The following is a 14,396-nucleotide window of genomic DNA, read 5'->3' on the forward strand; positions in this document are numbered from 1 at the left end:
ATATTTTATCTTTTATGTTATTAAAAAAAAAGTTGAAAAGTCATCATAAAGTTCATGACCATACGACCTATAAATGAATTTTTTTGTTTTGTTTTTTTGCCCCCATAATAATAAATAAATTGAATAAAATAATATATAAGGATGGCTTATGTGGTTATCAAAATTTAAGCGCAGTAGGTAACATATCAAAAACAATTATAAAATAGTAGTTGTTGACTTAAAACTTCTAAACATGTCACATTGACTTTATGTCACGAAACCTGTCCTCAATTTTACTTAGACAACCACCCGATACAGACAAATATAGTAACATACTTGGAACATTGACAAAAGAAAAACATAAAACGCTAAATGTCCAATTGAGACTATTATATTCCATACTAAACATACGTTCTAAATTATCCGTCAGGCAGTAACTTAACGTATATAATTATTTACTAGAGCCTATATGGGCTTACGGTTGCCAAATTGTTGGACATTCTAAAAAGACAAACACTCAGAAAATACAAAAGTTCCAATCACAATTTTTAAGACCGAACTAGCTACTCTACGTTTCAAACGAGACAATTCACACCAACCATATCAAACAAAATTCTTTCAAACGGTTTCACAACAAATTGCATGGAAATCTCAATAAATTTGTAGGAAACATGGCGGAAATAGAAATTTCTGACGTAAGTTCGGAAAGGCTGGTGAGGGTTTGGATGAGGAATCTCCTTGTCTGTAAATAAAATTTATTTGAACCTAGGAGAAGGATGCCTGCCTCACACCCATGCCACGCTTATATTATTCAACAATTTTACTGGTTTAATTTTTTACAAGTGCGAATAAAATTATAATATATATCGTGTTATCACTTATTAGAGACGGGTTTTAATATAATAAATTGTTTTAGTCTCAAACACTCTTTACTAATATTTAAATATCCAACGAATTTTGCCAGGCTATACTGCCCATGTCTGATAATTAAGTCAAATTAACTTCGTCCCTTTTTCATTTAATTTAAAAACATATAATTACAAACTATCCCACAATATTATATTTTAAGTGAAAAAATTTTAACAGTTGGATGTGAGGTGGAAATTAACAGTTTAGTTCGTCACTGAAGATGGCAAGGTTGGCCGAAACATAGGGCATTTAAAATCTTAAAAACTATAATGTTAAAAAAATAAAATAAAAACCCCTATAAACAAATAAATTATTTAAAAAATATATCACATCAAATACAGGTAATGTATTAACTAATTTGGGTGAAATCAAATTCTTTAAGTTGACTAGAACAGATAAAATACTGGATTACTACCGAGTTACCCCTTCGTATTTTATTAAACAATGAAGATTATACAATAAGAATAAATAATTTAAAACAACTGTTAAATAAATTTTCTCCTTCTAACAAACAAATCAGAAAAATTGAACTAAAGGATAATTTCCGTTTATTAACTTTTTAATTAAAGGTTGTCATCCCCGGTGTCAAGTTTCAATAAATTGTAAGGAAAGTTTAATTTTGTTTTTAAGATTAAATTCAGCAATAAAAGAAAACTGAGGGCTTTAAGTTAGGTTATTATGAAAATTTGGAGTTATAAGGAGTGGAAATATTACCAAGGTAAATGTCCACCAGTTTCATTTAATGCGACGTAGAAAAGTTTTGAAATTAAAGATATGATTCAGTTTTTCGTTGAAGTTACACAGAGGGTTGAAATCCTCACTGCTTTCTTCCAGAGCCTCGGAATTCTAAGAAAGAGAATGCCGAAAAGCTTATGAAAACTGAAAAGTTGGAGGTGAATTATAAAAGAGATTGATTTTATGACTTTTGTTCTTAACTGAAATTATTTACATTCTTATAACTGAAGAATTCTTTCAAATAAAAATCGATCTGTCTCGTGAAATAAATTTATTAAAGAAATGTTGAAACTGAATCTCTTGAAAATTTCAAATATATTATATTCATTCATTTAATAGCAGATCGGCCTAGTGGGCCTTACATGGTTAATATAACTTACTTTTTTTTTTAACAATTGATTATGGGTTATATAATGTTAAAAATAGAATTGATAAATATAGGATTTATAACAGGATGTCCTGGGCTTCAGTCTTCGGGTTGAGGTTGGGTTTCCCGCGCTATAAGTCATTCCTTTCACTGTCAGTAACTAGGGGCGGAACTTCATAAATCGTTTTTTTGATGTAGTCCTCTATTGACTCCCAAATAAATATATTATTGAATCAATTTATTTAATTAAAATAACTTCAATTTTATTAATCCTTACGTTTTTATTATTCCATTTTAGAATCTTTCAAGGTTCCATAGTGAAAAATCTTTTTCTTTTTTTATTTTATTAATAGGCAATCGGTAAATAAAATATATGTAAAATTCAAGTAAGAGAATCCGTTAAGGGGCATTATAAGTCCCTTAAGTTGGTACTGATTCATGACAGTAATATAGTTTTCCTCAAAATGTATGGATTTGGGAAAACATTTCAGCCTCGTCTTCAATTAAAGTTGGTTAAAATGAAGCATCACGCAACTAACCCACTTACGCCCCCAAGTTTTGCGTTGATTAGTGAGCTCGAGTTGAAATTATCATTACTTTTGTGATTTTAAAATAACAGTTATAATAAAATATTATAATAAGATTAACAGTTATACATATTCTTTTAGCTTTCTTTTTTTGTCAATTATAATTACATATCAAAATATATTGTTTTATCGGCTTGCAAAGAAAAGCTGTTATTAAGAAAATGAAGAAATAAAGTATGAAGTCCCTAACGTCATGGTTTACATTTTTGGCAAAGAATTTCCGAAAGTAGACAGTTTCAAATACCTCGGCTCTTCAACATAAATGATCAACGGACTGATAACAGAGTACACAGCCCTCACCTCCCTGTCAAGAATACTGAAATCCCGAAAAAACTCTGAAGCTAATGGTGTACAATGCAATGATAAAGCCAGCTCTGATATGCGGCTGCAAGAACTGGGCTCTAAAAGGCACCCTAAAAAGAAGAATCGAGAGATTCGAAAGGAAAGCCCTCCGTAGAATTATAGGAGTGATCTGGGATAAGATAATGAACACGTGGAGGAGAAGAATTGACAGAGAACTGCTTGCAGCGACTGGTCAGTCAATATCTCATGATATGAAGGCGAGGAGGTCAAGATGGGCGGGACATATGGCTTGAAGCAATCCATCAGGACGCCTCTAAGCGGATACCAGTCAGCCGGATGTGAAAGAGCTACATGCAGTAAACTGGAAAGCAGTAGCCCAAGGCAGGCAGCAACCGAAAAAAAAATATATCGTTTTTTTTTTTTTTTCCTCTATAACTATGCTACATATATATTTTTTCTTTATTCATAATAGGGAATACGTAGATTTTCAATAAAGCAGGAATACAACTGTATGAAACTTTTGTAGGTGCATATTGAAAAAGATTAAAATTTGAAGTATAGAAATTTTTACCAATACGTTTTGAGAGTTACTTTTTGATAGAAAGATCATTGGTATTCATTAAATAATATTAAGAAAATAAATTTTTATTGAATTAATTAATTTTATTGGAGTTTACCGTACGCGACGGTAATGTTAAAAAAAGCTGTCGATCAGTTGTACACAGGTTTATTAGTGAAATTTTGTGCAATATATAAATGTTTATATCATATTCCAATTTTGGCTTTTGCACCAGTTTTCTTGAGTCTCTAACCTGAGTACTTGTTGGATGCTTACCTTATTAAATATACAAAGCCTTTACTTAGCAATTATTTAGTGAAAACGATTTTGAAACATGGAGAGAATATTCAAGAATCATTTACCTGGATGAATACAACTCGTGACATGTTAATATCTAAGTCATAATTTTGAACGCTGATGCGACCGTCCCTAAAGTAATCTAAAAAAAATGTATACTCATAAGAAAATATTTAATGATACATTCTTGTTTATGAATTCAGAAATTAGAAAAAAACAGTTTGGTAAATCTACATTTTTTCAGAATAATGAAGAGAGAGAAATAGTTTTTTTACTGCAACATAAATTTTCCTAGCAATTTACTAACAGCGGAGAGGAAATATAATCAGATATTAAATTTTATAGGCCTTTATTGTTAGTGTAATATTTGGGGCGCTAAACAATAGGCAGCTCTTCCTATATTATAACCTTTCCAACTCGTCAATTCACTCCATTTTATCGTTCTATCTATAATTTACAGTTTATTTTATTAAATTTAGTTTTATGTTTAATCCTGGAAGAATAGGAGATCTGATGAATAAGATGAATGCTGGAATAAATTTACACAATGTAGAAATTCATTTTTAGAACGTTATAATATACTGTAGTAGAAATAATAAATAATAATTAGGAATGAGAAAAAACAAATATTAAGTCATGAAATGAATAAGAAGAAATAATTCTCAATAAGTAGAAAAGTATTTATTACGTAATAAATGAAGACGTTAGATTAAAGAAGAAAAATATCGTCTCTTAAAATATCACGGCAAGTAGCCAAACAAATACCTATACACTTTTCTCAGATCCCAAAACAAATAAACCTGTAACATTTTCCCGTAATCGATTTTCTTTATCTGAAGATACGATGTCCCAATCAATGGAACTTTTAATCAGAGCTGGGCTCAAATACTGATTACTTTTACGTTTTTTACTAAAAAGTACGTGATTAATTTTGTAATCGATGGCATCGAAAATAAAAATTATGAGTAATTTTGTAATTGGATAAATTGAACTCAAAAATCCTTGGTAAACTTGTAATCAATTAGTTTCTTTCCTTGAATACCAATAATCATTAACTAAGTGACTGAATTTTGAGTAATTCGTAATCAAGATTTTTTTCTTATTAAAATACAATTTACTTAAACATTTTGAATTAAATAGTTATTTCCTTTGATCAAAACATTTAATTTAAAAAAAAAATCGAAATCAAAATATTAAAAAGTACTCAAAGTATTGAATTTTCATTAATTTTTTTTTAGATATTGATTACCAATACTCGTGTTCAAACTGGTCTAGGTATGAATTCCCAGCACCTACACACTTGAAGTTTTTCTTGAGTACAGATTCCTTTATTTGTACTCATTTACCTTCAAATATTTTGAGTATGAGAATTAAACTCTGTACTCAAACAATTTGAGTACAAATAAAGTAATCGTTCTCAGCTACTCAGTACTCAAGTACAATTAGCCCAACTCGGCTTGGCATGCTTATGACTCTACCTCCGCGAGATTTTTTCTCAAATCTCTAAAGATTCCTTATGTATTTAGGCAAATTATAGGCTCTAGGAAAATGAGCGGCCCTAATTTTTTAATTTTATTTTACCCTGCATAGTACACTACCGCGTGGAAATGAAACTACGTTTCGATAAATGATAATCATACTTCGCCGACTTTAGGTAACAGTTAGCTGTTAGTTGACGTATTAAAATTATTATTTCTTCAAAATTTAATTATCATGGATAGAATAGAAAATGTATCTGTATTTGCATATTCAGTAACACATTATGCACAAATACACAACACTGATATTGTTAAATACCTCCAGCCAGGGTGAGTCGATCCCAAGTCTTAATATTTTTATTTTGCTATTGACTGTTAAATTCCGGTATTACAAAGGGTATTTGACAAAATAAAAATAAAAATAATATTAATATTATTGTCAGTCAATTCTGAAACCCAATCATATATGTTTTAATAAATATGGATACAGGATTAATTTTTGACCGAGATTATACTGAATAACATATAGTTAATAGTGTTTTTTGGCACTCGAAATTGCTTCCTTATAGACAACCTGTGAACGTAATTAATTACTGGAAACTAGTTTCGCCAGAATTGAGGACCATATAACAGCGGTTCCCACGGCACCCTTTTAGGTCTAAAAACATTCGCAGCACCCTTGTCGAGCTAAAAAAAAGAAATGTTAGCACATTTATCTTAAAAGCGGTTGAATATGTAGGAAAATAGGAAGAAAAAAACAGTCCAAAGTAAATGTCGGATTGTACTCTAGGTTTGCTCTTTTAACTTACAATTTTTATTTTTGTAATATTTTGAGAAAGTGATATTAGCTACTAGCACCCCTGGCATATAGTTGCAGCAACCATTTTGGGAACACATAGCACAACTAAGTCCACAACCGACTGAAATAACCTGTGATTCTCCGATATTGGAATATACTTGTTACTGAAAACACCACTCCAGTTACTAATATATCACTGACTTGGCCGTCTTATTATCAGGGGAATCACAATGAGTAATAAAAATTATGGAGTTAAAAATTAAATATTTTAAATTGTTTACTTTTAATAATTTAATTAAAAATTAAATATTTTTAAATAATTTAATTAAAAATTAAATATTATGTGAGTATTGTTCGTCCTACCTCCATTAAACTTTAAACTGTACTTACAGATACAATAAAAAGTGGTACACGGTGGATTTAAATAATGTACTATTTTATTAATATGAATATAAAAAGCGTATTGTCAAGTCATGCTCATAATTTTAACTAGTACGCTGTTTATTGCTGTTGATTAATTTTTTAGCAAATACATTCTATAATCTGTATACATCTCGAAGTACCCTGGGCCCCCACTTAGTCATGTTTTATACCATTAATTAAATTTTAATGAGTCACTAAGACAGACTCATTAAAATGCACTCTACAAATTCTTAACAGCAATTCTTAAATGCGTAAATAATAAAACTTACCCCAGTAATACTTCATACCTTCTCCACATCAAATTATTTGATAGAACATTTTTAGATTAACTTGAAACGAGCAGAAGTATTTTAAATTAACTTAGAAGTTATTAGTTAACGGAAAATCAATGCTATGCCATGAGTGAGTCATGAAAACCATACTGGATTAGAAGGACGTTTGACCAGATAAGGAACGGTAAACAATGAATTCATCACATTAACTCTGGAGTGGATAAACAATTATTTTAGTATGTATTGAGATTGGAGGTCTGACACAATAAATCAGGATTGGGTAAGAGGAAATATTTAATTAAAACAAAAACTGTCAATTTCATAAGAACCTTTTTTAAGAAATATTTAAGAAAAATTACATTTATAAAAGACACACACACATCTATATAACACTAAAACAGACTCAAAATGGACCTTTAAGTGGCATAATTTTCAAATATTTTCCAAGGGGGCCCCTCTTTGCCCCAATAAGAGCGGATGTGGGAGTGTGCCGCATAGGTTTCAATTTCCGGTTTAATGGCCCACAGAATTTTATGGATTGTGAACCACGGGTTTAAGACATCTATCTCAATGTCTGAGGAGTCTTGTAAAACTAAGGGAGCACTTGGATTTGAGGTAAAATCTAGAGTTAAGAAGAAAAAAAGGAGTTATTGTTGATATCGTCAAACATTTCTCGTTGAAAATTTTCATTTGGAAATTTTCATAAATATTTCCCAATAGATTAGGACTGGATTGAAACAATTTTTATGAATTTATCTGTTATATTCTTGAGGAGAGATAGATAGATAATCTGAATTTTTTTACTCTACCCTGATAACCTAAATTTAAGCATCTTAGAAGATCTCCAATGATGTCCCCTTGTTTTCTTCTTGAGAAAAAGGTATTCAGGGATCACATTTCATATACAAGGAAGAATTTATATATTATACATGTAGTAAAGCAGTACTGGAGAAATCATGGAATGGGCCGATGAAGGCAGGTGAAGATGTGGGACGGAGAAAGTGATGAGGATGAGATAGTGAGCCGGGACCTTGGCCTAGAAGATTGGGAGGACAGATATCGTCTGCCCGGTCCTTAGAGCAGCTACTTCAATTGTAATTGTAATATGAACAATAATTTAACAGGAAAAGAGTTCAATTTATAATTTGAAAAAATACACGGCACTAACCAATCACTAGTGACGAAGTAGTCACTAGTGAAGACCAACTTCTGTTAATGGAAACCTCTCCATAGCGGACTCCTCACTTAATTTATATTAAGTACTTGGCAAAAAAAGTACAAATTGAATACATTTGAACCCTCCTAATAAGGAAACCTCTCCATTCCGTACTCGGGCTCCAATTTCATTTCCCATAAGCACTTTTTTGCTCATCTATAACGGACGAAGGTCATACACCATTAATGGAAACTCAGTATTCAAGAATTTTAGATCGTTTATTACAGGAAAAAGTTAAAAGTATATACCATAATACTGTTACTTTCTAAATATGTATGAGCAATAACGAAAATTAATATTAGATAGGAAGTCTTACTCAGCCTCCACTGGCTCATAACCAGTGACACGGTGAGAGGGATGCGCTGGGATCTCAAGAGCCCTGTTCGACTCCTCCTACTTGGGATAGAATGGGCTTGGGGATCGCCAGGTCGATAGTGTAAATGTGAATAGTGATCATGTTTTTTATTTATTTTTTTTCTTTCATACACATAGTTTGATTATGTTCATTTTATTTATCCTTCTGTTTATAACTATTTAGAGATAAATTTTATTTATATTTATGTAATTTTTAAAAAATATTTTTATCTAATTTTTTTCCATTTATTTATTTTTATGTAATTTTTTTAAATTAATTTATTTATTTGTATTCTTATTTTAATTTTAGCATGGATGTGGTAAGTTATCACTATTATTTATTGCCTAACAACATTGTGGCAGATTGTAATATTTATCAATAAATATATTCTTTAGTGTTAAAAAAAATTTTGCATTATGTATTTTATGAACATGTGCATGTAGTCGACTATAAATTAATTCTTTCATCAAATTACTAAGCAAATTTATGTAATTTACAAATTATATTTGATTAAAAAAAAAAACGGAAACTTTATGGTCTTTTTTATACCATTCTATAAAGCATCCAATGCAACGTTCTAGACAGATTTCAAAAAGAATTTCCGAATATAAAAAAATATAAATGTATCCTACAAAACGACATGTTTGAGACAAGATGTCACTAGGTTGACTAGGTTGATGCGTTGCATTTAATTTTCATGACACATATTATTTTATATCATAAAAATTGAATGTAATAAATAAAAGTAATAAACTATTTATCACTTTGTATATATGTAATTACATAATTTTGAACTTAATACAATCTGGTTTGGTTAAGTGCTTGATGAAAAATGAAATATACTGAATCATTAATTGTGACGTGTTTGCCTGAGTAATGATTAATCAGAAATTTATAAAATAAAAGAATAAAAGAAATAAAAATGTTCAAATTTAATTACTTGTGTTTTGAAAAATAATAAGAGTCGTAACTCTGAACAGATTTTAGTGTTTATATGTTTTTTTTTTTGCAATGATTAAACAATTCTAAGGAAATAATAACAGCAAAACCCCGCTTAAACGCCGGTAAACAGAAAATAAATAAAACACTGTGAAAACCCTAATTGCATAAATTAATAACAAAACTAATTCGTAATACAATTAAAAAGATCATTTGAATACTAAATATAGATCAAGTATCTCAACAAAGTTTTATTTGAAGTCATATTAAATTGGTCTAATAAATCAACTCGTATATATATATATATATGAATTAAATTAATATTGGATTTTGTTTTCTATACATCGGATTAAAAGGTTCTCCAGGTTAAACGGTGATGTCTCGACCCCGATTATGGCAGATAAATGGGGTTATAGTATACACTGAAATATTCTTCGAAAATATTTTTTTTTTCGGAAATTATATTTAATATAATAATACATTATTTTCGTAGTTAATAAATTTTATATTTATACTAATAATATTTCGGCTGTGTAATTTTTATGATTTTTGTCAAAAGCAGTAATTGATAAATCGAAAAACACGTCAATACAAGAAAACGTGATACATCGTTATCATACAATACCTCATTAAGTTCTCAAAAAATAACTAACTACAAAATAACTTGTAATTTTCACGTGTCACAGATTATATTATGACACTTACCTAAGATGCAGTGACGTAAAAAGTCAAAAAACAATTATAACAAACAATGGAAAAGTTGTAAGTATGCAGAAAGATAATGTTTTGTTTTGAAAAATAATTAAACAACGAGCACTCTCTCCTATCAAACATTTGCTTAGACTGAATTCCCGTGACAGTATGACTAAGCCTGTCTCATACGACTTAATGAGTCAGACAAGCTGGCAATGGTTTTGCTCCTTATCATTTGTGAGTATGAATGTATAAAAGTGTGTGTGAGTGTATGTGTGTGTGTTTTATGTATACATGCATATACTTATATATTATGTGTGTCTAAACATAATATACATTGGGTATCCAATATAAATTTGCTGAAATATTAATAACGGCCACATAGATGAACTAATAAAAAAAAAGTTCAACTGTTTCATAAACCAATATTGCTTTTTTTAATTGTAAGGCTGACACATGAAGAAGGCTAATGATTTGCAAATAACAACTACTACATAATATTCTCACTTAGTGTCATTAAAAATTTATGAAAGAACCTGCATAGTGCATTTCGACATCTTAAAATTTAGAACATTATAAAATGCTGTATTCTCAACGACATTTTTATTTTTTTGACACTTCAATAACTAGAATAGAAGACATGAAACATCTCTTTTATGTATTTTTTAAATGTTCTATCTTTTACTAATATTTTAATATCTGTATTGCATTTGTTATTAGCAAAATGCTAAAAAGTAATCTCTAAAATATTTTCACAAGTTTGAAATGAAAATAGATTGAATGAATTCAATATTGACTTCAATAAAATTAGTAATAATAATCTGTAAATATTGTATATATTATTTTATCATTATGTTATTTTATTATTTATTTTTCATACAGATAGTCTGATTATGTTCATTTGTCTATCCTTTTGTTTGTATATATTTTAAGAGTTTTTTTTTTTTTTTTTTTTTTTTTTTTTTTTTTTTTTTTTTTTTTTTTTTTTTTTTTTTTTCATTTTTATTTTATTTTTTATTTTTTTTTTTATTTTAGTATGTATGAGATCATTTATCAATATTACCTATTGCCCACAACTGTGTGGCAGATTGTAATATCTATCAATAAATAAATCTATCAAAGTAATAATAAAATACACGGTGTTTTTACTAGATGGACTTCAAAGAAAAATACAATATCCGAACACCATAATTAAAATTTTTGCTTGGGTTGTATGTAGCCACCTTGTTAATAATTACCGTCCAATAGGAGAAAAATGTCAGTTATTTCACCCCAATCATTTTAATGAAAACTATGTATAATTACCAGTCAAAATTGATGAGTATGCCAAGTATATATTTAGGAGGGAGAAAAAATGGTGGCTGTGTTAAAACCTTAAAAACTTTGTCTTTCAGAGCTCCAAATCGTTAAAACTACCAACAACGCTAGAAAACCTAATAGAACGTCATTTAAAGTAGATTAAATTGACGAAGATGTGAGTAAGTTCAATAGTTCCCGAGATACATTTTTCTAAAAAGCAAAATCTCATAAAAGATATACAAAAACATTAATGGTTAGTGAATTTATTACGGGAAATCTATAACTCAGGAACCACGAGACGTACAGAAGTCTATATCAAATTAAAACTAGCTCAGTGTGCTATAAAGTAGTTGATAAGGTTTAACTTCGTAAGAGAAGTAGTTTTCTTGATATTTACCAAAATTAATTCACAAAAGTGAAATTATAGTTATGCGGACAAACTTTTTTATTTGTGAAAAAATATATCTCAAGAACCATGAGACGTACAAATGTCTACCAGCAATCAAATTTAAGATAGTTTAGTGCATTATAGGGTAGTGCATAACGTTTATCTTCGTAGTAGTATTTTTTATGATATTTCCATACAAATATGAATTTTTCCATATGAGACTTTGTTAGAACAACTAGAAATCAATTTATTTTAGCAAATATCATGAAAAATATTATTTCTGTGAAGATAAACGTCATAAACTACCTTGTAGTACCTTAAAGTAAATTTAATGTGAGTGCTAATAGACATCTGTACGTCTCATGGTTCTTGAGTTGTAGATGTCCCATAATAAAATCCCTAACTACTGATTTCTCAGTATATTTTTTATGAAATGTTGCTTTTAAAAAAACTGTATTTCGGTAACTAGTGAACGTAAACAGTTCTGCTAGAGCTTACATTTTAGTAAATTTACTTTATTTTAATTGATATTCTATTAGGTTTCCAAATGTTGGTAGTTTTAACGATATGGAGCTCTGAATGGAATTTTTTTTTTTTTAACATTTTGAAATAGCCATTTTTTATTCTCTTTAACTATACTTGGTAGACTCATCAACTTTGACTAGTAATTTTACTTTGCTATTATTGAAGTAATCATAAATTTAGGTGAAATAACTGAATTTTTTTTCCACCTGGCTCCTTTACTATAACTGCAAATGAATGCCCTCATCAACAGCCAGGGTTCATCACCTTTATCCAGAACCTGACAGGTTGGACAATTATTTGTCTACTTTTATAATAAATCATACGTCCAATATAAATAATTTATTTGGAAATTGATTCTATGCAACCTAAGAAAAAAAACAGTACAGTTTAGAACAACAAAATTTAAGACAGATAAATATCGCTTTGTCCCTCTGATCCACCTGTCGAGTTGAGAGCTAAAGATTAATCCCTGAGGTAAGTCTCTTAGGTATTAGAGAATACACGCCTCCATCGCATTGTTTATAATACAAAAGGTTCAGCTAGGAAATGATCTATTGGATACTTGAAAATATTAATATAATTGTAACAGTGATACTATAAAGCAGTATTATTATAAAACTAATAATTCAATTAGCAAATAAAAAAATTAAAAATAATTGAAATAAATTATGAAGTGAATAATAATGATGCAAATTTACAATTAATCCTTCGTAAAATCTACTATGCTCCTTACTTTGTCACAAATAAAATCATACATAAAGACCTTAATGTGCCATATGTAACCGATCTAGCCCGAACCAGATATCATTCTTCCATTATAACCTCCCTAACCACCCAATTTTTTTAGTTTCTAGCCTTGCCTCCTCTTCAATTCCTGACAATCCTCCGAGGCGCCTGAAAAGAATATGGACACGAGACCTCCTAATGTAAAACGTCATTAGAATGCTACCAATGGATAGATTCTCTACACTGTATCACTCCATTTTGATCTTACATCAAATTTACTTCATGTGTTTGTATGTAAGTACAGTTGTAAATAGCAATAAACAAATAGAAAAAATTTAAAATTAGCACAATAGTGCTTTAGTAATAATGAGCTAATTGATTCATAATAAGTATGGTGTGAACTTTATTAAAAATAATAATATAATATAAAATATATAATATTATACTATTGTACATACAATAATATAAACGACATGTGATATTATGTTTAATATAAAAAACAGAATAAAAAATGTAGAATCGTTAAAGCTAAAGAGCAGCTAAAGGATAAAATAAAAACAAAATGATAAAAATAAGGATCTAAGTATATGTAAATAAATATTATATTTAACTAAACACACATGTTCTCATGATTCCACTTTATGGAGTTTATGTAAAATAACTATTTCTGGCGTTACAGATTTGTAACGTATGGGTAATTATGATTAGAATTCTCTATGCAAATCAAATGTAATTAAAGAATGCGTTATTATAAAATGTTAAAAAAACATAATTTCGAACGAAATAGTAACATCAATTGAACTTTATTATTTCAACACTTTGCAGTTGCTCTTAAGTAATAAAACTATTAAAGTAGATTCTGCTATTTCTGATCCATGATAAACTAAGAAATTGATGAAGTATGGCTTCTCCGTATTTCTTCAACGCAGCTCTTAGAAGTTAAAGGAGCCTTGTCAATGTACCATTGAACTTCATTAGTTCAATGTCATGCCTTCAATGAAATTCCATTAAAAAAAAAAGTTTTTCTGTGTAATTTTAAAAATTGATTAATCCTTCGAAGTTAACATCACTAAATGTAAAAATTGAATTTCATATCATACTCTTGGTTTTTTCAACCATGATAAAGGCCTGAAATTAAGGTCGAAACGTTGGCAAAAATAAATAAGTTTTTGTTTATTTTTTATTGATCGCACCCCCACCATCTTCTCGTCATAATAATCTATGGTCAACTATTAAAACCTTCATTATGAATTTCATGTTATTCGAGTTCACTGAGCGGTTGGCTTTGGAAATTATAAAATTATCTAGGGACCTCAGTTTGTTAAGATTTTTTTTTTTTTATTTCATCATCATTTAAGTAATAAATCCTATTCTTTTTTAAAAAGAAACAATAAATAATAAATTTATAAAGTTTAATGTGTTGTCTCCATATTTTGTTTAAAAAAATTCTTAGTATTTAAAGGCTTGTAAAGTTTTAAAAGAGTTGTAAATTGAGTGGTTTATATTAAAATATATATACATATATTTCACTTTTTCTTTTCAGGTAT

General features: G+C 28.9%; 1 protein-coding gene across 10 annotated transcripts in view; it reads right to left on the minus strand.

Annotated features, from left to right (window-relative positions):
- Positions 1-14,396, minus strand: part of lilli (lilliputian) — a 508,119-nt gene that overhangs the window by 207,377 nt on the left and 286,346 nt on the right. Inside the window, exon 1 of one of the 10 annotated variants that reach the window (XM_067045229.1) lies at positions 6,706-6,749. The exons of the other annotated variants lie outside the window; for them this stretch is intronic. Within the exon in view, the coding sequence (XP_066901330.1) occupies positions 6,706-6,734 (29 nt within the window). The 5' untranslated portion in view covers positions 6,735-6,749. Of the gene's footprint in view, positions 1-6,705; positions 6,750-14,396 lie in introns of those variants that run through there. 10 annotated transcript variants of the gene reach the window in all.

Source organism: Halyomorpha halys, unplaced genomic scaffold (genome assembly GCF_000696795.3).
Source record: "Halyomorpha halys isolate HHAL.00 unplaced genomic scaffold, Hhal_1.1 Scaffold644.1, whole genome shotgun sequence".
Classification (NCBI taxonomy): Eukaryota; Metazoa; Arthropoda; class Insecta; order Hemiptera; family Pentatomidae; genus Halyomorpha; species Halyomorpha halys.